Genomic DNA, 26,869 nt, shown 5'->3' on the forward strand with positions numbered 1-26,869 from the left:
ATTTTAGGACTAGATTTTTGTGCTGTTAGCTGGCCAGACTCTTAACTGGAATGCTGTATACCTTCGTTTGGAATCAGATGAGGCTTATTCTTATTCTAAACCATATTTCAAACTATTGCTCACTGGTGACTCGATCAGAGGAATTTGTAACCTGCTTCCTTCTATAGTCCTGCAACTACACAGTATTTTCTCTCATTCACTCTTTTGCATGGTTCAAAAGGCTGTCTTACTTTCCTGACCTGAGTTCCGTATGTTGGAACATGCTGTTACCAGATACTAGCTTAGGCTAATGTGAGGAGGGTGGGTGGGAAATAGTGCCTGTCGAGGTCCAGTTCTACACTGGGCACCTCTCCAAGTTTTGTCTCATTCACAACAATCCTCTGCGATAGTTGAGTTTTATCCTCCCCATTTAACAGATGAGAAAGAGGAAGTTCAGGTTACTTTCCTGGGTAGATAGATACTGCTCATGAGGTTGCGGCTGATTCTAAGACTTGGGCTCTTCTGTGTTACTCTCCCTTTCAGGAGATGAGCACAACTTTGGGGCACATTTGTATTTAGCAGCAAGTCAACAATGTTACTGGTATGTGTCCATGCCCATGGCTTAGTGACTTCTGAGTCTGGCCAGGCATAGGCTCAGAAAGCTCAGATCAGTTAGAGAATGACCACGTGGCTGTCTCTTCCCCTGCCTTGGTACACAGAAGGAGGGCTCCTGAGACTAGTGTGCATATGTGCATATCAGCCACCCTTTATTTCTGAGTGTCGTCATCTTGCTCACTTTTGCTCGTGCTGTTCCCCTCAGGCTTCCTCTTTTTTGCCTCAAATGCCTATTGATCGTTCAGCTTTCAACTCCAGTGTTACCTGCCCATTTCCTGACCTTCCATGTTGTCCATCAGAGTTAATAGTTCCCTTCTCAGTACTCCTGAAAGCTATTTAATGCTCCATCAAAGATTTGCCTGCCACGCTACAGTTTACAAAAGGTTTTCACAGCCATGATTTAATCTGGTTCTTAAAAGAACACTGTACATGAATAATAACTCACGTTTATTGAACATCAGGTGTTTTATTATTTTTTTAGTCCTCCCAACAGTTTCATTATAGATGAGGAGGCTGAGGCACACAGTGAGTAACTGGCAGAGAGCTGGGCCTATTCAACCACTACCAGGGTTTCCTTATTATCTCTGTTGTACAGAGGAAGAAACAGGGCAGTTGGGGGGTGGTTCTTACAACCTCCTCTCATCTCTGGTGAGCACCTAATAACTGAGATGCAGAGGTCAGGCTTGAGTGCCAGCGATATAAAGGCCCAGAGGGGTCTGTTTTGTCCTTAGTTGATCGTTCTACTATGGAGAGACAGGTATTCTCCAAAGCCAACCCGACGCCAGTGATTGTCTAGCCTGGGTGAGGAATGACGAAGGTAGCAGTAGGTGGCATAGTCAGCACCTTAGTGCCAGGCACCGTGCCAGTCATTTTATATCGATCATCGTCCTTGTGAGGAAACTGAAGCCTAGAGAGGTGAAATGATGAGGGCGGGCACGCTGCACATTTTCCTTCTGGATCCTGCCCTGTAAGGTGTGCATCTCCCATGCTTAAGGTTCAAAGGAAGTCACTCGCCAACAAATCTAGGGGGCCGCTTCTCCCTGAAGGCAGCCATGCCTTCCAGCCGATCCCGGGTCGGGATGTTCTGAAACAACATACAGGGTATTAGTCTGTGGGAGCAGGACCAGACGCCAGTACTCGCTCAAGCTTGTTCAACGCATGACAAGGACAGAATCCAAGTCTTTCACTGCCTCTGGACTCCGGTGTTGGGCCATGCAACAGTATGGGCCTCGATGGCTCCTTGGTCTCCTGGGGAAGGCAGGCTGCCTCTTCAGCACCCGAGGCCTGTCACACTAGCCTCTCTTTGCACACAGCTTGCATGCCTCCAGAGAGCTCACAGTCTCGTGCAGCAGTCTGAAATGAGGCTGCTCAGTAGAGAAGATAGATTAGGCTTTGCGGTAAGAACTCTGGCTTTGAATCCTGATGTGTAGTTGGTTCACACTACGTCTTACAAGTCCCAGGACCCCCTGTTTAGGAGTATTTTCGTTATTTGTTAACCTGGAGATTAATATTTTTGACTCACCCAGGAGTGAGGGGCTAAGTAGGTCAGCCCCAGGTTTATTGCCCCACCATCAAACACACACAGCCTACAGGTGAAAACCAAGGCTTTGATGTCCCACTCCAGCCTGGCCTCTACAGTAGCCACTGGTACAGAGATCGCACAAGCTGCTACTCTTCTCTTTCAAGTTCCTCTGTGATTCTCTGGGCACCCAAGTAGAGCAGGATACACCACCATTAGATGGCTGAGGAAACAGTCCCAGAGAGGAGCAGTGTGGCTCCCCTGGGATCACCCCAGGCTAACTGAGGAAGGAATGGCACAAAGACTGACTCTCTGGGTTGGGAGGAACCTACTGAATTGGTCATGTAGTACTTAAGGCCCCCCACTCTGGCCCGGCCTCTGCTACAAGCATGCAGGACTGGTGGCAGACACATACCTGGGCATAGCATATCCCTTCAATGGCCATCCCTGATGCAATGTCCACCTGCAAGAAAGAAGTTGTGCCTGGATCAGCCTGACCTTGCCCATCTCCATCAGCACTGGGCGCCAGCTTGCCCCTACTTCCTACACCACTTCTTACTGATAATGGATTCTTCCAGCAAAGAATTTTTGAGGCTTGCTGTATGCCAGCCCGTATGAAGAGAGATGAGATGATAAGGAATCCCCTACCTGGAGAGGCAATACCATTCATAACAGTGGTGAAGCAGTGCTGGGATGAATGCGGGCTGTGAGAACAGTGGGGAGGATTACACATAGCCTGTAGAGCTGAGGAGGCTGTGCCTGAGCTGTGCTTGCACAGCCAGTGTTCCCTCCTTGCCATCTGGCTGCCTCCCCATGCCTCCTGTCACCCCTATTAGTGAACTTTGCTGGCTTCCCATTGCCCCGAGGACTAAGGCCTTTATGACTCGGCCCCTGGCAACTTCCCAGCGCATACTGCCCAGTACTTGCTATTACTACCACTTACAAGCACTATTCTAAGAGAAGTACCTTTCACAACAGGGGTTATTTTCCCTACTATACAGCTGAAAAATCTGAGGCATAGAAAGGTGGAATGATTTGTCTAAGGGCACAACAGTATGTGGAAAAGCAGGTCTTTGAACCCAGATGGTCCAGCACCAGAGCCCATGCCCCTAACCTCCATGCTATGTTGTCTCACTCATCCCTTCATCCTGTTCTGTCAAGTTGCTTATTTATACACCTCTGTGTTTTTCCTCACACTTTTCCCTATTTTTTGGAATTCTCATCCACCCTAAGCCCCAATTCTAGAAAACATTCTCCAACTCAGCACTGTCCAATACCGTAGCCAGTAGCCACATGGCCAGTGCAGCTCTAACCTCTCCAGGGTGTCTGCTTGGTACCCTTGACCTTTTATTAGTGATTTGTGTCTGTCCCCCTCCCCACCTTGGGGGCAGTGACCATATTTGACTCATTTCTGTGTCCCAGTTCAGGTCTAGGTTCAGTGTGTGATGAATGAATGAATAAGTTGATGTCTAGGACGGGTTAGCTGCAGCCAAGGCACCACACCTGAGCCCGGTCCACGAGGCCACGTTACTGACACCAACACAAACCCGAGAATGTGGACTCGGAGCCACGCAGACCTGGGTTCTTGTTACTCGCTTGTTCTGTGACCCTGGATAAGTCTTACCCTTTCTGAACCTCAATTCTTTTCTCTCTCCAAGGGAGAGAGATGAGGATAAAATGTCATTTGGAATATCACCTGGCCAAACTTCATTTTGTAGGTAGATAAAAGTAAGGCACAAAGAGAGAGGTCAGACTCAAAGTCTGTTAGAAGAGTCCAGCTCCCGAGTTCTTTCCAGCTGTGCTGTCCATCTGTTTGCCATGAAAGCACCACCTCCCAGCCACCCCACTGACTTTAGTGGGACCCAAGTTCCAACCCAAAACCCTCTCACCTCTGTTCCTCGGTCAATGGCTACTTTGCCCAGCCGCACAGCAATGGGGGCCTAGGGAAAAGAAAAAGCTTGGTTGAGGAGGGGATCAGTGCTCATAGTTGGGCACACAGCTCCACGGTGGGGGAAGAGGTCTGCATAGAGATCCAGCTGTTCTACTGACGGTGTTAAGCTTCGTTAGTTTTAGTACCTGCTACTTCTCAGCTGATGTTCCTTTTCTGTAATGGAGGAAGCCTAACTGATCCCTGACCCTCCCAATCCTGACCATCTGGGGTTCTTGTCGTTTAATCCACCCCTCCAACATGTACGACATTTTCCAGATACTCTCCCACCCACAGACTTCCCTAATGGTCAAACGGTGCTACCCATCCTTCCAGGACGGTGCCATGTTGAACTGAGGCTCAGGGCGGTGAAGCACTCGGCCACGTTTGCCCAGTGAGTCAGTGGTGCAGCTTAGATCTGATTCCCCGCCACCTGTCCCACTGCTGCTCCCTTCCTCTACCCCTCTCATCTCAAGCCTCCACTGCAAGCACGTTTTCCCCCAGTAGGGTGGAAAAAGGTCAGGATTAGGAACTTGGGCTTTGGCGTCTGACAGGCCTGGGTTGAAATCCGGAGGGGGCATTTTGCAAGGGCATCCAAGTGGCCGTCTTTGCCTCACTGGCCTTGCTTCCGGTTAGCTTGTGCCACAGCAGGCCTGGCACTCCATCCCCAGCCCCACTTCCAGGCAAGGAGTGCTTTTGCCTCCTATATTATTCATATTATTTGAAGTTTTTGTAAGTAAGACTTTATCAGAAAAAGAATGATTTAAAAAGTCTGTTAGCATAGAAGCCATAAATAAAAAAGCTAGCTACACAAAAATGAAGAACTTCAGACTGTGAAAAATACCACAAATAAAAGACAAAAATCAAAAACTGGGAAAATATATTTGTGATACTGTGACCGAAGAATTTCCTTAACAAAAAGCTGGTATAATGTTTTTTTAACATTCACAACAGTATGAAAAGTTAGTTCACAGAAAAGAAATACAGGCACAAGGTATGCTCAGCTTTACTTTTAAAGACATGTAAATCAGAACCGTGAGGTGCTCCTTGTCACCTCAGACTAGGTAAATTGTAAAGTGTTGGTAATGCCCATTATAGCTGAGATTTAGGAAACAGGTATTTGCATACATAATTGGTAGGAGAGTAAATTGGTACAATGTTTCGGGAAGGCAGTTTGACAAGAACTGGCAAATTAGATGCACATGCTCTTTCATGTTGTCACTCCATGTAGGCATCTACCCTGCAGGTGCACTTCCAGAAGTACACTAAGATGTACCAAGTTATTCACTCCAGCTATTTTTCAGGAGCATAAAGGTGTAAGCAGCATGATGTTCCTCGTTAGAGTACTGGTTAAATGATGGCATATCCATACCATGAATGAAAAAGTGTGCAGCTGTTTAAAAGAATGGGGGTGATAAGTATGTGCTGAAATGGGAAACTCTCCAACGTAGTAGGTAAAAAAGAAAGGTGCATACTGGCGTGTATATTATTCCATTTGTGTAAAAGGTGTTGGTATGATGTGCCTTTGGGGAGAAGGGTCAAGAGAATGGAGAACTTCACTTTTTTGTTTTATACTCTTCCATACTGCTTGAATTCTTTTCTATGCATATTTTAATTTCATGTTTTTTAAATGTCTGTTAGAATTGGATTAGCCTGTAAAGGTGTGTTCTTTGTCCCCTAAACCATCCTAAAAAGAATTTAGAGTCATTTAGATATGTGAGTATATGTGCATAATTTATATTGTACATACAATGAATATTTCTGGAAGAGTGTGCAAACTGTTAACAGTGGTCATCTCTGGGGACAGGGATTGGGGAATTGAGCAATGTTTTGGTGACCACCTGTCCCGGTTTGCCAGTGACTGAAGGGTTATTAGGACATGGGACTTTCACGTTGAACCTGGACAGCCCCAGGTAAACAGGGTCACCCTACTTTTGATTTTTACTTTATGTCCTTCTTATTCTTCTATTTGATTTGCTTGTCATGAATATGTTATTTAACTACTGATTTCTCATCACAGAAAATTAAAAACTACATAGCTATGTTGTACTGTGTTCAAAACACACATTTATGTTTCTGAGTGTGTGTGTATGTATGTGTGTGTGTATGTGTATATACATATACATATATATAGGTAGTTGACCCTTGAACAGCCCAGAGGTTACGGGTACCGACCATCCATGCAGTGGAAAATCTGCGCATAACTACAGCCAGCCTTCCCTATAGAGTTCTGCATCTGCGAACTCAACCAACCTCGGATCGTGTAGTACTGTAGTATGTATTTAGCTGAAAAAAATCCACGTATAAGTGAACCTGCACAGTTCAAACCTGTGTTGTTCAAGGGTGCACTGGGTGTGTCTGTGTGTGTGTATGAATTACTAGAAATATGATCATTTCATATTATTTGGAAATGAGAACAGTCAGTCACACTGGCCACAGTATGTTCCATCCCTTTGTTGTTCAAGTGGAAAACGTAGCCAAATCCATATTCAAAGGATAAGGTATGTTTATTATTTAAAGGGAAGATCTGAGTGTTAAGTTGTGGACCTTGTGTTTATTGACAGTTTTTTCTGGGCTCTAATCTCTGCAGCCACTTGACTCCCTAGTTTTAGTAGTTTGTCCGCTAGAGGGCAGCCATCTACCACACCACCCCCTTGTGCTCACCCCATCCAAGAACGCTTTCATCCTTGGCACCCAGTTACTCAGCTGGAAGTTAAAGATTTGTTTTTCAGGTTGCATCAAAATGTCCTAGCATTTGCATTAGTGATTTTAGTACTAATTTTTGGTATGCTCGTGTTTTGGTATACAAAGCTGCTTTTAAATACTGAAATACTAGTAATTATATTAGTAGAATACCGTTATTTCAATATATTGAAAAATCTGAAGCCTGAATCATCTTGAGATCAAGCTCAAAGACCCAGTTATTTAGTTTATGCAAAAAGGTAAGCCCTGTAGTCTACAAGTCTTGCTGGATAGGCCCCCTCTGTGGAAGTGTAATTAGGTACTATCCTGAGTCATTCAGAGTTTTGTATTAGTTCAGAGACTTTCTGACCAGCTATAACAGAAACATGACAGCATTAAAATTAACAGCATCAGACTCTCCATTTGTATGTGATGAAACTATCAATAAAAAGAAGAAATGAAGACAAAACAAATGCTTTCTTTTAAACCAAATTCGCCATCAGTTTTTTATAGTCCCTGCCCTCAAAGAAGACCTCAAAGTTATAAAAAGAGGCAGGATTATTTAAGGAAGACAGTATTTTTTTTCCAAAATAAAATACCTCTTTTTTACTTTTCATGATTAATTCAAATACTTTTCTCTGTTAATAATATTAAAATGATAGAGTATGGTTAACATTTTTATAGGCTTATATTTTAACTTCGTTTTGTAACGCCTGTAATTTTTTGTATTTGAAATGCATTGTTTGTTTTTTTTAAAAATCGTACGTTCTGCACTCTTTAAAATAAAATACCAGTTTTTGTATTATATTCTGCATTATGCAAAATTAATGCCAAAATACCAGTTACTGTTTTTCTTTCTGGTATTGCAGTCACTTTGTTTGACCTTGATGAACGGTCACTTAACCTTTCTGGGTCTGTTGTAGCATAGATACAATGGGGATAATCAGCTCAACTAGATTGTTGATTTTGGGACACTATTAAAGTACCTAGGATTGTGTCGGATGGATGAGATGCTCCGTATGGGCTAAGTCAGTATTATAAATTAGCAAAACCTAGCTCCATTTCAGCTGCTTGCATATCTTTGCGGAAACTTGGGACCTCCCTCTGGGTCCTCTTAGAGGAGTGAGAAGCCAGCAGAGCCTCTCAGGTACTTGGAGATTACATGTAGGCAGGGCCTAAACCTACTCCCTGGGTCTCTAAACCTTTTGGGAGACTATGCTCATTGGCTATTTGAGGATTTTAAAAAATTAATGGATCTTAACACGTCCTACATCACGTATTTCAAGCACTTTTCCACCGTGTAGTATGGTTGGAAAGTTGAGCTGGTAGTTCTTTATCTGCTTTAGAATCTTGCTTTTTCAATTTTGGGACATTTTAATGCAGTACTGTACAATACAGTAGCCAATAGCCACATGTGGCTGTTGGCATTTGAAATGTGGCAAGTGTAATTGAGAAACTAAAATTTTAATTTTAATTTAAATAATGTGGCTAGTGGCTGCCTTAGTGGACAGCACAGGTAGAGGATGTTTATATCATCTCAGGAAGTTTTGTTCTACAGTGCTGTTCTGAGGATTTTCAAGCCTATTTGATTCCAGTCCCTCAGAACTTAATTTTCATTTTAACTTAAAATCTGATTTAATTTACTGGATGGCTGAATGGATGCTAAAACTCCAAAGAGGGTTAATTTTATAAATGTGGGTAAATGGATCTTATGTGGCTGCACGAGACACCGTTGCCCCCTGGCCTCTCCACACGTGCATCCCCTATGGCACAGGCCTTCCTGTGCTGGGCGATCACCAAACCTGGGGCAGGATCTCCTGGGCCAGTGCTCGTGCCCGGTGGTAGGCGGCGTTGCCCTCCTCATTCTGGGCCACGGCATGGTTCACCAGCCCCAGAGCCTGGGCCTGTGCCCCGCTCAATCGTCGGCCTGTGAAGATGAGCTCCTTCGCCAGGGCCACCCCCAGGCATCGAGGCAGCCTCTGAGTCCCTCCTGCCAGGATGGAGTAGGGGTGGTGAATCTGCATGGGAAGTGGGAGGCCAGAGAAGGCCCAGGCTGGGAGTCAGCCAAGACCTCTCAGAAGAGCAGACTGAGTTAGGTTGGCAGGGCAGAGGCCAGAACATAGGGCAAAAGAGGAAAGTAGGGAATTAATGCTGGATAGGGTGGAGCTGAACAGGTAAAGAAGGATGGATGCTGTGGGTTGAAGTTACCTGCTCCTGGGAGGAGTCCTCGGGTGGTCTCAATCAGCCCCATGACAGCTGAGGAAGCTGCTTAAACAAAACAGAATGAAGCCCCCACCCTACCTTCCAGCGCCAATCCCCAAGGAGAAGCGATACCGCCTGTGGGCTCTGCTCACTCCAGCCAGCCACTTCCCTCGTGGTGTGGCCACAGCCAGACTCCTCCAGATGCTGCCTTTGGAAGAGCCCTAGCCTGGAAGTCAGCAGGCCCAGGCACTCATCCTACCTCCCCTACTCACCAGGCAAGTCTCTTACCCTTTCTGAACCTCACGGGTGGGAAAAAGACGAATACCCCTCTTCTGCCTACTTCAGAGAGCTGCTAAGGATTAAGTGAGGTAATGGTGCTTAGAACAAGGAAGCGGTTCCTAGAAGGTGCGCAATACCTATTTGTAAGTTAATGGCTTCTCTGTCTCACGCATGCTTAGCTCAGGTTTGGCCTAGAGTGTCACTGACTCCTGCTTCCACCAGTTATTTTTCCCAGCTTTTTGTCAGCCTGAAATTTTCCTGTATTCCGGTCCACATCCTCTTTCCCCAGTTCTGCTTCCTCTGAGAAGCCCTCCTTGAGGTGTCCCACCACACAGGCTTCTCCTGAATTCCCTCAGCACAGGCCAGCTGAAGCATGCAGTACGGGAGGGAGGAGTTTACGGTCACCCTCCTATCCACCACACCCTGCAAGTTAGTTGCCCTAAACATAGGTAGGTGAGAAGCAGAGCCGGGGCTGTGACCTGACCTGGTATTTTGATGCCTTCTCTTCGATACGCATCTTGTAGATATAAGCTCCCTCTATGCCTGGGATTACACATTTTTAAAAAATGTTCTTCCTGGGTGGCGGGAGAAAGCAATGAGGGGAAGAGAGTAGCACCGTGATGGCACTCAGACTTTCTCTGATTGCCTCCAAGAAGGGCGCACCTAACCACCAAGACAGGAAGGTTAAAAAGTGATCGATTATCTTCATCCTCCCCTCCCTCCTCTCTTCAAAGCTCAATTTCTCTGAACTAGTAACGCAAACCTTTTCGGGTGCCAATGAACCAGAGGGCAGTGTTCTTGCCCAGGCGTGTTTGTGATTAGCTGGGCAGGTGACAGACTGCCCCCACGGCTCACCTTTGCTCAAAACGAGATTGAAAAAGCTGGCTTGGACAGAACTGAAAGGTTGAACAGTTACTCTTTGCCCCCAGCCTTCCCTCTCTCTGTTCTTTTTGCTGTCACATTAGCATTTGCTCTGGGGTTGGTAGGAGCAGTCCTGAGCTGAGGGCAGCTGACTCTGAGAAGGATGGGTACTGCCGCAGTCGGGCTAGGCCAGGAGAGGAACCAGCTGCTGCCTGAACTCCCTGTCCCCCACCTTGTCTTTAGTTCTGTGGCTGCTTGGAAAGCCAAGAGCAGTGGCTGACTGCAGAATCCCCAGAATCAGCCTGTTTCACTCTTCCTTCCCCACCCTACCCCACCTCTCCCCGTGCCCAGTACCTGCCACTCGGAGGTCACAGGCCAGGGCCAGTTCCAGGCCTCCACCTAAGGCAAACCCATCCATAGCTGCAATGGTGGGCGCAGGGAAGGCTGCTGTGGAGATGAAGAAAGGCTCAGCCTGCGAGGCCCTGGCAGGACCAGGACAGTGTTTCAGGGAGGGGAGGAGCTAACTGGTTGGGACAGAGGGCTTCATTGGTTCCAGGTTTGGGGACCTTACCTGGTACCTCAGCCATGTTATCTTAGAAGTTGGTTTTCCCACTGGGGAGAGTTGTGCGATCAGCTGGCTATCGGGAGTGGGGAGATGGGCAGGGTAATCTCCTGCTGGCCTCCCTGGGACCAGCCTTTTTGCACTCCCTTCTCATTCTGTGTGCCAAGCCCCATACTGAGTGCTGGGAACACAACTGAATCAGACGTGGGGAAGGCAGACCTGTAAACAGGCAGTGATGACCCAGGTAATCAGTGCTCTGATAAAGGAAGCTTGGAGGATGGATCAGGGACAGCTTCCTGGAGGAGGAGGCACTGGTGGTCTTAAAGGATGAGTAGAAAGTTCAGATGGCCAAGGAGGGATATTCCAGGCAAAAGAACAGCCATTGTCAAAGCCTGAAAGCATGCTTGGTGAAACCTGACTCTGAAAAGGCCAGGTTGCACCCTGAGGGCACAGGGGTTGGGGGTCATAACCAGCAGGGCACAAAGGCTGAGAAGCCAGGGCTCCCTCTGGGAGAAATGCCCTCTGAACCCTCGTCACACCCTCCCCCTTGTAGAATTCCTTGTTCCCTGCCCCCAACCCCCCAGAATCATCTGTCTCTCCACAGAGCTCACAACAGAAACTGTTCTGTCTTTAGAGGAGAGTGGTGGGTGGGGTGAGGCTGGGATCAGCAGGACCCCGGAATGCCCTCCTCCTCCGCACTCCAGGACCCTCACCAATCTCATTCATCAGGCCTCGGAGCCGCTGGACAAAGACCCCCACCTCCGCCTCACTCATCTGCTCCCGCTCCTTCAGGTCTGCACCTGCGGATGCAAGGGTGACAGCCCTTGGAAAATGACCAGTTACTGCATCCCATGCTGTCAAAGGATCCAGCAAAGGAAATCTGAAGAGAAGCAGCCAGAGAGGAAAGAGAAACACTGGGAAAACATGGTTAGGGAAGCCAGGGGAGGCGGGCGGTGGTGGTCAAAAAAAAGGAGAGATGCGACAACAACAAAAAGATAGACTGGATTTCATCAAAATCAATAACTTTTGTGCATCAAAGGACACTATCAGGAGAGCAAAGACAACCCACGAATGGAAGAAAATATTGTCAAATCATATAACTGATGAGGAATTGATATCTAGGATATATAAAGACTTCCTACAACTAAAAACAAAACCAAAAACAAAACCCACAAAGGACAAAGGACTTGAATAGATATTTCTCCAAAGACGGTAAGTCAGTAAGCACAGGAAAAGATGCTCAGCATCGTTAGTCATTAGGGAAATGCAAATAAAAACCACAATGAGATACCCCTTTACACCCATTAGGATGGCGATTATAAACAACAACAACAAAAACAAAAAAGTGTTGGCATGGATGTGGAGAACCCTGATGCATTGCTAGTGGGAATGTAAAATGATGCAGCTGTTGTGAAAAATATTTTGGTGGCTCCTCAAAAAGTTAAACATAGGATTACTGTATGGTCCAGCCATTCTATTCCTAAGTGTATACCCCAAAGAATTGAAGGCAAGGACTCACACAGATACTTGCACACCAATGTTCATAGCAGTATTAATCACAATAGCCTAAAGGTATAAACAAGCCAGGTCTATCAACAGATGGATAAACAAAATGTGGAAAATAAATATATATATAAAATTTACATATATATAAAATGGAATATTCGTTTTTAAAAAGGATAGAAATTCTGCAATATGCTACAACATGGATGAACATGAAGGACATTACGCTAAGTGAAATAAGCCAGACATGAAAGGATGAATATATGATTCCACTTGTCCGAGGTACCTAGAATAGGCAAATTCGTAAAGATAGAAAGTAGAACAGAGGTTACCGGGGATTGGGCAAATGGAGAGGAATTGCTTAATGGGTATAGAGTTTATTTGGGATGATGAAAATTTTCTGGAAATGGACAGTGGTAATTGTTGAATAACCTTGTGAATGTACTTAATGCCACTGAATTTTACACTTAAAAATGATTAAAATGTAAATTTTTGTGTAATATATATATATTTATGACAATTCAAAAAATATGTTAAATAGTAATAAAATAAAAATGTGTTAGTTATTTTTTTCCAGTTTTATTGAGAAATAATTGACATACATCACTGTATAATTATTTTTTTTAACAGAAGGGGTTGGTGGGGTCCGAGGAGGCTGAGAGGTCAAGTTAAGGTGAGAACTGAGAAGTGAGTGCAGGGCCCAGTGGCATGGAGGTGGGCAGGGACCTTGGTGAGAGTAGTGACAATGGAGGCGTCATCAAAGGCCAGATGGCAGGGGCCTGAGGCGGGAGTAAGGGTTGAATATAGTCTTCGCAAGTCTTAGATTATCCGAAAGTCAGTTGGGAGAGCCCTTGGAAGTCTTTGATTAGTTCCAGCCCCTCAGTGAGAGATGGGGAAACTGAGGCCCAGAGAGTGACAGGGACTAGCCCAGGATTCCAGAGCAAGTCAGGGGCAGATTCAGACCTCCTGCAGCCCCCCTACTTCCCTGTCCTTAGCTGGGATAGTGAGGAGTGGGGCTAACAGGGGCATGAAGTGACCATGATGGAAGAGGCCAGGGGAGGAGGAGGGCCTCAGCCAGGGCAGCGGGGTCAGGCAGACTGGTCTACATACTTATCCTGCCATGGCAGACCCCGAGCTGGTCACCGTGATCTGGACAGCTGAGACCTAGGGACTGAGCCAAATCTCCTTGAAAACTCCTAAGCATCACGCTCCTCCCACCCTAGCCTTCCACAGCCTCTTCCCGCCTCCCCAGTGCCCTCTCCACAGCCACCCCAGAGCCAGTTCTTAGCTCAGCTCAGCTCTCATTCATTTGCTTGTGGTGGGCCTGGGATGTGGCACTTCTCATCTTTGAAATGAAGTGCGTGGCGAGGACCAAATGGTGCAGAGACATTGAAGAGTTTTGTTGACGGACTGAGATCTCGTAGGTGGGCAAAGGGGCACAGAGTCCCATCTTGGCCACAGACCTTGTGAATGTCTTTGGACTCAGCTTCCTCATTTCCTCAGTGAAGGGTCAGAACAGTGCATGGTGCAGCAGGAAGAACAAGGATTTGGGGGTCAGAGAGGCCAAGTTCAACCTGAATTCTTACTATCTGTGTAACCCTAGGCAAGGAATTTTACCGCTGAGTTCACATCTCTAAAATGGGAATAATGAGTCCTGTGCTGGAGCTGACCTAAGGACCCCACACCCCACAAATGCCCTGCAGGCTGGGGGGAGCCCTGCTGAGCCACGGCGTAGGGGCTGGAAAGGAAACCCACCTGCACAGAATACACCCTTCACTCCACTTCTGAAGATCAGGACACGCACTTGCCGGTCCTCCCGCAGCTGGGCCAGAGCTTCCAGCAGCTGCAGAGGAGACACCATCAGATACCTCCCAACCCAGCCCCAGCCCACCCTCGTGCCCACCCTTTCTCACCTCACTAACGAAGATGTTCCCCAGGGCATTGCGGGCGCTTGGTCTGTTCATCAAAATCTCAGTGATTCCTGCAGGGGACAGGGCAGGCTTGGGTGAGCCAGCTGCCCTGCTCACTCCTGGGCTGGGGCCTGGGATCTGGGCAGCCTCTACCCTCGATGAGCAGTGTAACTTGGGGCAAGTCTCACACACCCAGGCCTCAGTTTTCCCAACCATAAAATGGGGAGAATAACTCTTGCCCTTTCTGCCTCACAGAAGAAGTAGAAGGGCTTGTGAACCTTGGAGCAACATGGGGAGAGGGACAAGAATGACTGCCACAGTGGTTCCTGCCTGCTTCTGCCATTGTGAGACACACACACACCACACACCCCTTCTTCAATTTAACGTATCTCTCCGTTATTCTTTTCTCCGTAGCCGGACTTCTTCCTCTTGAGCTGAATGAGTTATAATAATATCACCACCCAGAAACCTCCTCGTGTGCTCTGACTCGTTCATTGTTCCCTCCTCCCCCCAAAAGTAACAACTCTCTTGACTTTTATGGTGATCACTTCCATGCATTTCTTTAGTTTTATCACACAAATGTGCATCTCTAGACTTCACAGTTTAGACTTGCTAATTTTCAAAAATATTGATGTGTCTTTTAAAAGCTTGTTAAAATCCTCAGGTTCTGCCTCTAGTCCTGTCTTTCCCTCAAAAGTTGTTTGTTGGGACTTCCCTGGTGGTCCAGTGGTAAAGAATCCGCCTTCCAATTCAGGTGACACGGGTTCGATCCCTGGTCGGGGAACTAAGATCCCACATGCCACGGGGCAACTAAGCCAGCACGCCACAACTACTGAGCTTGCGAGCCTCAACCAGAGAGCCTGCGTGCCCCAAACTACAGAGCCCACACGCCCTGGAGCCTTCGCGCCACAACTAGAGAGAAGTCCGTGCACCACAACGAAGAGCCCGCGCCGCAATGAAGATCCCGGGTGCCACAGCTAAGACCCGATGCAGCCAAAAATAATAATAATAATAATAACAATAAGGAAAAACCCAGAAGTTATTTGTTAAAGAACCTGGGGCATTTGACCTGTAAGGTGTCCTGCAGCATGGAATTCACTGATTGGACACTCATGGGGCAAGTGACCAGGTTCCTCTGTCACAGGAATTCAGCAACTAATCCAGAGGCTTGAGCACACTCACATTCCGTCCTCTTTGGCAAGAGAATAACCTTTGCCCTACCCGTGTGATATTCTTTCACCCGCAACAGTCAAGCTTCTTTTTTTTTTTTTTTTTTAAATAAATTTATTTATTTATTTATTTATGTTTGGCTGTGTTGGGTCTTCGTTTCTGTGCGAGGGCTTTCTCTAGTTGCGGTGAGCGGGGGCCACTCTTCATCGCGGTGCGTGGGCCTCTCACTATTGCGGCCTCTCTTGTTGCGAAGCACAGGCTCCGGACGCGCAGGCTCAGTAGTTGTGGCTCACGGGCCCAGTTGCTCCGCGGCATGTGGGATCTTCCCAGACCAGGGCTCGAACCCATGTCCCCCGCATTGGCAGGCAGATTCTCAACCACTGTACCACCAGGGAAGTCCAGTCAAGCTTCTTGAAAGTGTTTTCCATACTCAGTTAATCACTTTCTTGCCTTGCATTCACTTAAGCCTTCTCCAATCTAGTTCCCACCCTGTCACTCAGCAGAAACCATTCTCACCAAAGTGACCAATGTAACCACATCGCTAACCAAGCGACATGTTTCCATCCTGGTCCCAGGCTCAGCAATGGTTAACTCTGCTGACAATACACATGCTCTTCCTTGAACATTTTCTGCCTTGGCTTTTTTTTTTTTTTTTTTAATAGATTTAGTTTTTTCAGAGCAGTTTAGGTTCACAGGAAAATGGAGTGGAAAATGTGGAGATTTCCCGTAAATCCCCTGCCCACTGCACATGCATGGTCTCCCCCACTATTAACATCCCCACCAGAGTGGGATATTTGTTACAAAAGATTAACCTACATGGATACGTCATTATCACCCAACATCCATAGTTTACATTAGGGTTCACTCTTAGTGTTGTACATCCAGTGGGTTTTGACAGATGTGTAGTAACATATATCTGCCTTGTGGCCCCACGTTCTCCTGGTCTTCCTCCTACCTCTCAGATGATGCCTCTGCACTTTTCTAGGTTTTCTTCTACCCAATTTTAAAATTCTTAATTCATTTATTCAACATATATCTATAATAAATAAGTCCTGGGAATGTAATGTACAGCATGGTGACTATAGTTAACAAGACTGTATTGTATATTTGAAAGTTGCTAAGAGAGTACATCTTAAAAGTTCCCATCACAGGACTTCCCTGGTGGCGCAGTGGTTAAGAATCTGCCTGCCAATGCAGGGGACACGGGTTCGAGCCCTGGTCTGGGAAGATCTCACATGCCGTGGAGCAACTAAGTCCGTGCGCCACAACTACTGAGCCTGCGCTCTAGAGCCTGCGAGCCACAACTACTGAGCCCATGTGCTGCAACTACTGAAGCCCGCATGCCTAGAGCCCATGCTCCACAACAAGAGAAGCCACCGCAATGAGAAGCCCATGCACCGCAACGAAGAGTAGCCCCCGCTCGCCGCAACTAGAGAGAAAGCCCGTGCGCAGCAACGAAGACCCAATGCAGCCAAAAATAAAATAAATAAATAAATAAAATAAAGTAAAATTACTTAAAAAAAAAACAGTTCCCATCACATACAAAAAAATGTAACTATGTGTGGTGATGGATCTTAACTAGAATTACTGTGGTGATTATTTCACAATGTATACAAATATCGAATTTTGTTGTACATCTGAAACGAATATGTTATATGTCAATTATATTTCAATTAAAAAGCCCCAACTCTTACAAAAAGGTAACTCCACAAAAGAAGACATACAAATGGCCAATAAGCACATGAAAAGACGTTTAATTTTATTAGTATCAAATAAATAAGAGTTTAAGAAAAGCATAGCACCCAGTACAACGACTAAAACTAAAAAGACTGAAAATAAAAACCAAGTATTGGCTATGAAAAAAAACCCTTACATATCTATTGAACAACTATGATATATAATAAATTGTGGGAGTTATAAGTTATGTAACAGCCCCTGTCTTCAAGGTGCTTACAGCCTAATACAAGTAAATGATAACATGAAGTCATAAGTAAAGTAAGCACATGAAGTACTATAGGATTACAGATGGCAGCTCATAGATGGAAGCATTTGAGCAAGGTGAGAATAGGTAAAAATTTTCATTTGAAGAGTGAGGTATGATGGGAAAAATACAGGTAAGAGACTACTCAATTTTTTAAAAAAATTATTGAAGTATAGTTGATTTACAATGTGTTAATTTCTACTGTAAAGTGATTCAGATATATATATATATATGTGTGTGGGTGTATATATATTCTTTTTCCTATTCTTTTCCATTATGTTTTATCACAGGATATTGAATATATTTCCCTGTGCTATACAGTAGGACCTTGTTTATCCATTCTATATATAATAGTTTGCATCTGCTTACCCCGAACTCCCAATCCATCCCTCCCCCTCCCCATCCTCCCCCGTGGCAACCACAAGTCTGTTCTCTGTGAGAGTACTCAATTTTTTAATGTTGAAGTTCCTGAAAGGTCAATCCAAGATCTCTTTATTCAGTCATTTGTACAATTACGAATTTAACACATGCTGGCCTCTGTACCAGACACTGATGTCAGAGGCCAGAGCAGACCCAGTCCCTCTCCTCTTAGATCTTACAGTCTAACGGAGGAGACAGACATTCAACCAGTAATTACTATTTGTGATGAGAACATGGGGGGGAAAAGGACAAGGAGGTGAGCGGTATAGAGTGGGCAGAGGGGGCCCCTAGTGTAGAAGGTGAGCAGTGACTTCCCAGAGGAAGAAGTGACCTTTCAGCTGAGAGCTGAGGAACGAGTAGGAGTCAGCCAGGCAAAAGTGTGTGTGTGTGTGTGTGTGTGTGTGTGTGTGTGTGTGTGTTGGTGGGGAAAAGCCCATTTCAGACAGAGGAAGTGGTACAGATGAGGGCCCTGAGTATAGCAGAGCAGGGTACTATAGGGTTTGTAGAGCTGGGCCTCTTAATGTTTTTTGGCTGGGCCTGAGAATTAAACCAACATCAAACAGATTAAGAGGAGAAAAGCACACAAATTTGTGTAAGTTTTACGTAACATGAGAGCCCTCAGAAGGAAATGAAAACCCCCAGAAATGGTAGAACCTACATGCTTTTATAGTAGGCTGAAGAAAGAATGTCAGTTGTGGAAGAGTTAACTATGTGGGAGGCTAAAGGAAGATAAGGCCTGTTTGTACACAGTTGTCTGTTTGTACAGAATTCTCTTGGCTTCAACTCCCTGTTGAAGAATGTTTCTTTTCTCCAGGTTCAGGGAGGACATCTTTCACATGGGAGTTTTTATCTCCTGTTTTCAGTAAGCAAAGGGGAGATTAGAATGCCCTTCTTGCATCTGCTGTTTTTTTCAAGTGCCTTTAGCTCAAAAAAAAAAAAATCCCTATACCAATGTGGCATATTTTTTTGGGCGGGGGGCACATTGTGCCACCTTTTAGTGTCTTCCAGAACTGGTGGAGTTCAGAGCAAAGGGAGAGCAGTGTGAGGCAAGGCAGAAGAGTCAGGAGGGCTGCACTTGCTTATCTGCCCCTTCTCCTTCATGCCTCCCATGTGCCTACCTCCTGTACACCCAGGACTGCCCTGCACACCCGTCCAGCTCTCCTCTGAGCTCCGAGCCTGAATATCCAGCTGCCCACTTGACATCTAGACCAACATGTCAAAAAATGATCACTCTTTCTCCTGCTCCTTTGGTGAGCGAATGACATATCAACTCAGAGTTCTGTCATGTTGCCTCCATCTTCCTCACCCTTGAAGTTTACTCAGTCTCCCAAGCGGCCAATTCAACCTCTTAGATCTCATACCTATCAGCTCACATCCCTCCCTGCAGCCACTAACCTGGTGGGCTCTTTCTTCTATTACATGGATCCCCCAACTGGCCCTCTGCCCTCAGTCTTGCCTCCCCTTTCCCCTCCACTTTTGTTCCCTCATCTGGGTCAGTGTCATCCTTCTTACCCAAATCTGACCATATTCTTCCCCTCCCTTTTCATCAAAATTAAGTCTAAATCCTTAATACCACCCCAAAGACCCCCTACAATCTGGCCCTTGCACCTCACTCTGGCCTCAACTCATCTGCCAAATCTGGGTCAGGTGTGGGGAAGAGAGACCAGCTCTGGGCAGGGGCTCAAATACTCTTATGCCTTCTTGGCCATCTCCCCTCCTGTAAAATGTCAGGATGGACTAGAGGAGTGTTTACCAATCCTTTGGGCTTCAAAGCCCCCTTATTATTTTCTCTCAGGGTGTTTAGCTTTGAAGAACAAGCAGGATTTATTAAGGTGGCATTCTCAGTGTGAGTTGATCTGAGACACGGAGAAGGGCCAATGAAAGTTTCAGGGCTCTCAAGGGACACGGTTTCCAGCCACAGTTAGAGAACTGTGGTCCAGGACAGAGAACTGTAACATGCAGGCTAGGTGGGCTTCTTTAGCCTCCCCAGAAACCTTCATAGAGTTCTTTGAGCCCAGCAGGCCTGGAGGTCCCACTGAGGAACTCAGATGTCCCAAAGATCCTCTCCAGATGAGAAAATGCTGCAACTTTGGGGAAGGGAAACTGTGGTGGATACAGAGAAACCACATCAGAAGGGTTGAGGAGAACAGTCTAGGTCCAAGGTCATTGTGGCAGACAGACCTTAGAGTGGCCCCCATGTTCACATCCTGCACAATCCCCTTCCCTTGAATGTGGACAGGACCTGTGAATTGCTTCTAACCAAGAAAATATAGGTAAGGTCATAAAATATCACTTGTAAGATTAGGTCTAATTATATGGCAAAGGTAATGAGATGTTACTTCTGTGATTAGGTTATGATGTATATAAGACTCTATATTACTAGCATACACTAGAGAAACTAGTGGACCTGTGGAGAGGGTTGTGTGGCAAGGTACTGTGGTCAGCCTCTAGGAGCTGAGAGTGGCCCCCTGGCCAACAGCGAGAAAACAGGACTTCAGTACTACAACCACAGGAGATGAATTCTGTCAACAGCGTGAGGAACTTGGAAGCAGATCTCTCCCCATTTGAGCCTGTGATGAGACCACAGCCCCCACCAGCTCATGGATTGCAGCCTGCTAAAACCCTGAAACAGAGAACCCAGCTAAATTGTGCCTGGACTTCTGACCTACGGAAACTATGAGAAAATAAATGTGTGTTATTTTAAGCACAGAGTTTGTGGTAATTTGTTACACGGCAATAGAAAACTAATACAGTCATGACGTCTTGGGATTGACAGAAACTTTCCTCTCATCTCTTTGCTTTCCTGTTCTGTCTTTCCTTTTTCTCTGGCTGACTCTCTCCCATATTTCATCTCTATCTCCCTCTTTCAGAATGTAAATATGGTGCTTGGCTGAAGTCACAGCTCAGTCACATACCAGCTTCATGGCCTTGGGCAAATTACTTTACCCTTCTGACCTTCACTTTCCCAATCTGTAAATAGAAATACTAAAAAGGTTGTAATGAAGATTAAAAGAGATAATGCCCACAAGTGCTTAAACATAGTTTGTGGGTACCATGGGCAGGGAAAATGCACAGAAGCTGGGGAAAGTCTAGGGCCCCATATGAGGTGAGAAATCTAAGCTGGGAGCCCTGAGGAGCCAGACAGGGCGTCTTTGGCTTTAATTCATTCACCTGACAATGTGCAACTTGTACTACCACATGCCAGGCCCCAGAGAAATAGAGAGGACTCAGCCATGGTCCCTGACTTCTTAGCTGAGCCCCTATTCTAGGAACCTTGCCCTTGCTGGGCCCCAGTAGTGCACTGCACCCTCTCTACTCTTACCAGATCCTCCCATACCACTGGCTGATGATTTGATATTTTTCGCAGATGACCTAGAGTCACATCTGACTGGATGGTCTGAATCACAAGGTGATGTGGGTGGGAGTCAATAGAAACTACTGGAAGGTAGTATAGAGACCAATTGGTTTAACAATCCCTTACTATATAGAAGGGGAAACTGAGGCCCAGAAAAGAAGAGAATTTGCCAAAGTTAATAGCTGGACCCGGCTAGCAATCCTCACTCTCAAAGAGCTAACAACTGATGAGGAGACAAGTCCAGACACAAGGGATGTAAAAGGACAGTGGGGGGGTGTGTGTGTGTATAATTCCAGAAGGATTTACAAAGGTAGAGAGGAAAGAAGAGGACCCAAGTCAGGGGCATAGTTAGAACAAAACACTGAGGTGGGACAGCTTGAAATGAACAAACACATGAGTAGAAGAGATAAGGTGACAATGTCAGGTTGTGGTGGAGAAACTTGAACATCCAGCTAAGGAGCTGGAGTAGAGCCATAAGGAAGAGTGAAGAATGGTTAACAAGCGTTAACCAAGAGTGGGTTAACAATCCCATTTTCAAGGACAACAGGCACAATGTGACTATGCTCTGGTGACATCATGCCAAGTGGAAGGCAGAACTGGTGGCTTCTAACGGGGGTGGTGGGGTGGTTCTCCTGTGTGTGGGTCCCCTCCTCGTGCCTCCTCCACTGCTTCTCCTCGATTTCCTTTTCTCATTCCTTCTATATGCCCTCTGGCAGGGGCAGAGGCTTAATCTCCTGATGCTTGTTATTTCTAGATAAAAAATTCCCCTTTTTTACAAGTGAGCCCTAAGGTCTATGACCCGTGGTAATTTTTTAACTAATGTACAAGTCTGTGTTTTGAGTCACTGAATTACCAGAAGAGGTAGTGATGACCTAATAGTTGAGAACACAGGTTTTGAAATCAGAGCTGGTTCAAATTGCTTAACCTTTCTGTTCCTCAGGTTCTTAATCTGTAAAGTTGGGAGAATAACTATAATTATTTCAAGGCAAGCGCCATTGCCAGTTTGGCAGTGAACTAAGCATGAGAGTAAGGGGTATTCTCTAACACCAGCAATCCCACGTGGCCAGAGAATTCTCACCAAGTGATGTAGTTGGACACTGGAAGCCCCTACATGTCCATCAAAAGTGGGGGATGCACACTAGGGAGCAGTATACAACAGCAGGGAGCAAGGAACAGATTTATATGGCAAAGCAGCTCTTCAAAACTTAGCATCAAGTGGGAAAAAGGAAGAAATATGAGATGTCTAGAACAGTGCCTTCTGTGTAAATTAAAACTCGGACACAAACAATGCTACGTAAAATGCAGGGAAGGTTAGAGGGTTGGACTGGGGATAAAGTAAAGACAAGAGAAGGACCTTGCCCTGATGGTAACGAGCAGCAGACTGCGGGGTGTGAGTAACACCACTGAATGCAAAGTTCAACCACCACCCCCAGCACCACCCCCGCAAATAAAACTACCCCCAAACAGAAACAAAACAAAATAAAACCAACCAACCGAACAAACAAAACCCAACAATGCTCAATCAATATGCTCTTAAGTTTGCTAATCAATATGCTCTTAAGTTTGCTAATCAGAGAATGCCAATATGACAAGCAGTTCACAATAGCTTTCTTCTTGGTTTTCACTAGAAGTTAAGATTTTTTTAAGGGTTAAAAATTATAATATGTAATCAAAGCTACTAAAGTGACAAGGGAAGCATTTCAGTGTGTAAAGCAAGTAGGATATTTGTTGTCAGCAAGAAAATATATAAAGACTGGAGATTATTTTTTTTGTTAAAAAAATAAAAGAGGAAAATAATTTTGTCTTAGAGCTGATTGTTTATGGATGGGAAAAAATGGGACAAGTTAATATGGATCCAAAAGGTGATAAAAGGTTTGTGAAAAAGGAACTTTGAGAATAGAATTTTGTACGTTGTTAAGATTGATTAAGACTAGATTAAATTTAATTAGGTAAATAAATTTTGTGATTAACAGTAAGCTGGTACCAGACTGAAATTTGGTTCTCTCTCTCTGTTAAGAGAACAAAGTTTTGGGCTTCCCTGGTGGTGCAGTGGTTAAGAATCTGCCTGCCAATGTGGGGGACACGGGTTTGAGCCCTGGTCTGGGGAGATCCCACATGCCACAGAGCAACTAAGCCTGTGCGCCACAACTACTGAGCCTGTGCTCTAGAGCCTGAGAGCCACAACTACTAAGCCCACGTGCCGCAACTACTGAAGCCCACATGCCTAGAGCCCCTGCTCCACAACAAAGAGAAGCCACCACAATGAGAAGCCCGCGCTCAGCAACAAATAGTAGCCCCTGCTCGCTGCAACTAGAGAAAGCCTGCGCCCAGCAACGAAGACCCAGTGCAGCCAAAAATAAAATAAATTTATTAAAAAATAAATAAATAAAATGGATAAACAATGACTGTAAATTAAACAGGGCTATGGGAAATCCAAGACGGGCACTTGGCTTTTCCCGGCTCCCTGACAAACCTCATTTTTTAATTTGATGGGTTAAAGCCTTCCCTGGCTGGAGGGCTAATGCCCTCACAATGAAAAAAATAAAAGATTAAAAATGTGTTTTCTGGGACTTCCCTGGTGGCACAGTGGTTAAGAATCCACCTGCCAATGCAGGGGACATGGGTTTGATCCCTGGTCTGGGAAGATCCCACATGCCGTGGATCAGCTAAGCCTGTGTACCACAACTACTGAAGCCCACACGCCCTAGAGCCCGCATGCCGCAACTACTGAGTTTGCGTGCTGCAACTGCTGAAGCCTGCACGCCTAGAGCCCATGCTCCGCAACAAGAGAAGCCACTGCAATGAGAAGCCCACACACTGCAATGAAGAGTAGCCCCTGCTCGCCGCAACTAGAGAAAGCCCACGTGCAGCAACAAAGGCCCAATGCAGCCAAAAAAAAAAGAAAGAAGTGTTTTCCACTTGCGGTATACTTTCTACAATCTCCAGTGATCAAGACACCCACTTCACTGGATAAATCATACAAGCCTTAACAAAAACTTCACAAACTTCTTAAAACTATCACTGTCACTATCATCCTCAATCATCAGGCAAGGTCAACAAAACTAATAGAAAAACTGGACTCAGAACAAAAATTAATTACATGGGATTAAATGAACTGCTAAATATGATTATAATTCTTTTATTACTTTTTGTCTGACATATTGCTAGCTTTTAATCTTTGTTTTTCAGATATAAAGAATCTCTTCTTCTCAAGCTACTTATGGTTTACAACAATTTGGTAATTTACACCTGTGGGTAAAATTAAAACATTTTTCTTTTCTTTCTTCCTGGTCCCTCCAGAAATTGGAGACCGTTGGGTTCTGAGCAGCCTTATCAAAATTGTTATTTCGTACATTACCAAATATGTGACTGAGCCTCTGATAAAATGATAGTCCCATATAAGATCAATGATTGTAATGGTGTAACTCTAGGTATGGGAAAAAGCAACAAGAAGGAATATTTTCCTGGACCATAAGAGACTAGACTAGTCTCAGGTGGTCCAGAGACTTTTGGCTACTACTAACGAGGCCTAGTCCAGTAACAACGCATTGTGTGGCCTATCAGCGGAGGAAATAAACATTCCTAGCACTGTGGGACAAAATGGACATGAAATGCCCCCCAAACCATGGTCAAATTTATGGCCATGAAGGGGCCCTGCCGAGTGGAAACTGGCACTTTCCATCTGCCTCTACAAAGATTAAATCAGGAGCTGCTGCAGCTGCTGACCCTCAACACCCCCTGAAAGGAGCTCAGGGTGGAGATCAGGAATGAGGCACTCTGTGCTCCGGGAAAAACTGGCAGAACAGGCCTTCAGATAGTTAGATATTTTCAGGTAAGGGTTTTTATAAGCCCAAATTCTTGCATCTTCTCATACCTAGAGAAACACTAAAATTATTAATGGTGACAACTGCTTTGGTTTATATGTTAATACCACATCAAAAGTTAAAACCTACCGGCTACAAGTCTCCTCGAAGTGCCAGGTCTAGACTGGAATTCAGGCTTATTCTCCGGAAAAAAAAAATGAGATCTATTTTGTCTATTAATGTTCAGGTTGTCACTCTTCCAACTACTTCTGAGTCTGTTACACCTACATCAATCACACTGGGCTAATAAAAGAGAACATCAAAAGATATATGACCATGCTAAATGGCTTCATTCCTTTGGACAGGGTAACCTAAGTGCTGACTATATCTGGACCACATTTAAGGAATGCTACCAAATGTATCCTGGATCTTACTCCAGCTTGGGCCTCTGGTTACAATAATTCTTTTACTGTGGCTCCTGCCTTTTTCATCTACTTGTTAAGTTTGTCTCTTCCAGATTACGATAGTTTCACATCAAGATGACGGTGACGCAGAGATTCCAGCCACTCCTCGGAACAGATCCTGCCGGAATAACAACAGAAGTCGCCCTGGGACCCCTTAGTGAGATAGGGCGAGAGCTCCGTGACCCCAACTAGGTAGGGTCTACAAGCCCCTTTCCAGCCTGCAGAAGCTACAGAAGACAGACCATTGCCCTTCATCCTCCCAATAAAGATTTCTTCGGGGTTCACGTCTCTCAGGGGGGATTTGAGGTAGGATATAAATAGGCCCCTGGGCCAGACAGCTGGTGTTTGTCAAGTGGACTAAAACTGAAGCTTTGTTCTCACCCAGACAATCCAAGGACAAAGCTAGTGGCAGAAGCTGAGCTCTGCTGGAATAAAGAGATAAGATGACCACTCCTGAGGTCAAGGAAAACTACCCTGTCTGCACATGGGCGGGAAGGCTCCGTGGGGGTCAAAAAGGGAGGAGGCGCCACCCCATAATAAGTGTGGACATACACCCACAGGCCTCTGGTGGGATCCATCTTAGCAAAAAGTTGCGCACGCGTGTTGGGGAGGGCCCTAGGGCAGGTCAGGTGTGGAAAAGAAACAAGATAATTGGCCAAATGTAAACAAAGACCTGGAAGGACTGTCCTATATAAGTAATTTAAATCAGCTCTTTACTGCGTTCCTCCTCATTAGAGAGGAAGGCCATACTCGTTCTGTGTATTTCTGCCTAGCTTCTGACTTAAATAAATAAACCGCTTCTCTGTGTGCGCTCCCATGTTGTGCTGTGTCTCTAATAATAAACTTTGTACATGTTTTTACAGTTTTTGCCTCCTTGAAACATTCTTGCTTTCAAATGGGGGAAAGAGCCAGGGCCACTTTGCTTCTAGCCTCTAACCGCTCGCTGGTGGTCTACTGGCTAGGATTCCTGGTTTTCATCCAGGTACCCAGGTCCAATTCCTGGGCAGGGAACTAAGATCTCTCTTCAGGACCGCTCACTGCTGTCTCCGAGATCAGTTTCAGTCTGTTCCGGGGCAGTGGGTGCGCTGGTCATGGGTCCCACCCCGGCAGTAGTGTCAGGCGCCGGGCCGGCCTCGTACAGCCGGCCAGAGCTCGCCCCAGCCGCCTCCCGGGCCCCCCAGAACAGTGCACTTACCTTGGTCTGGACCCGTCAGAGCGCACACTTGGATCTCGCGGTTTGCGGCCGCGGGATTGGCGGCGCAGCCACGGGCCTCATGGGGCCTCCAGGGGCTCGGAAGGCGCAGGGCGCTGGTCAGGGCGCGCAGCATCTGTACCAGTCTGGGAAGGTGCCTCTCGGCCCCTCCACCACCCACTCCTCTCCGGCTGAAAGTTTGCCGCTCAGCCCCAGGCCTTCGTAAACCGCGCCGCCTATGGGCCGAGAGCCCGGCGCGGCTCTCTGAGGCTCTTGGAGACCGGAACACCTGGGTAGGAGAAAGCCCAGCTCTGCTGTGTGATTTTGGACAAGGCTGCCAACCTCTCTAAGCGTCAATCTGTAAAGCGCGGATAATAAAAGTGACTAGTGTCAAAGATAAAGAAAGCCGAACACTAAGGTAGTGAGAAGAGATTTTAATCGTTAA

At 45.9% G+C, this 26,869-nt stretch overlaps 1 protein-coding gene across 3 annotated transcripts; it reads right to left on the reverse strand.

Annotated features, from left to right (window-relative positions):
- Nucleotides 1-1,024: 1,024 nt before the first annotated feature.
- Nucleotides 1,025-26,869, reverse strand: ECHDC2 (enoyl-CoA hydratase domain containing 2). Of its 3 annotated transcripts, XM_007164443.3 has the most exons (11): nt 26,428-26,490; nt 24,919-24,970; nt 14,043-14,110; nt 13,885-13,972; nt 11,340-11,426; nt 10,419-10,511; nt 8,931-8,990; nt 8,525-8,712; nt 4,003-4,053; nt 2,529-2,576; nt 1,025-1,678 (listed from the first exon to the last, which is right to left on the reverse strand). In XM_007164443.3, exons 3-11 carry the CDS (start codon nt 14,091-14,093, stop codon nt 1,601-1,603), a joined length of 744 nt encoding a protein of 247 aa, XP_007164505.2. In that variant the 5' UTR covers nt 14,094-14,110; nt 24,919-24,970; nt 26,428-26,490; the 3' UTR covers nt 1,025-1,600. The 3 variants fall into 3 exon arrangements, with proteins under 3 accessions (XP_007164505.2, XP_007164504.2, XP_007164506.2); XM_007164442.3 differs by lacking the exon at nt 24,919-24,970 and having other exon boundaries at nt 26,428-26,869; XM_007164444.3 differs by lacking the exon at nt 24,919-24,970 and having other exon boundaries at nt 8,931-8,987; nt 26,428-26,863.

Source organism: Balaenoptera acutorostrata, chromosome 1, assembly GCF_949987535.1.
Source record: "Balaenoptera acutorostrata chromosome 1, mBalAcu1.1, whole genome shotgun sequence".
In the NCBI taxonomy this organism is placed as follows: domain Eukaryota; kingdom Metazoa; phylum Chordata; class Mammalia; order Artiodactyla; family Balaenopteridae; genus Balaenoptera; species Balaenoptera acutorostrata.

What these genes read in the sequence shown, in the direction of transcription:
- ECHDC2 (XM_007164442.3), bottom strand. Translation starts at nt 26,560, where the DNA reads ATGCTGCGCGCCCTGACCAGCGCCCTGCGCCTTCCGAGCCCCTGGAGG. An exon ending in GGAACATCTTCGTTAGTGAG is followed by an intron (nt 13,973 to 14,042) that starts GTGAGAAAGGGT and finishes TCTCCTCTGCAG; the next exon opens with CTGCTGGAAGCTCTGGCCCA. An exon ending in AGGCCTGATGAATGAGATTG is followed by an intron (nt 10,512 to 11,339) that starts GTGAGGGTCCTG and finishes TCATCTCCACAG; the next exon opens with CAGCCTTCCCTGCGCCCACC.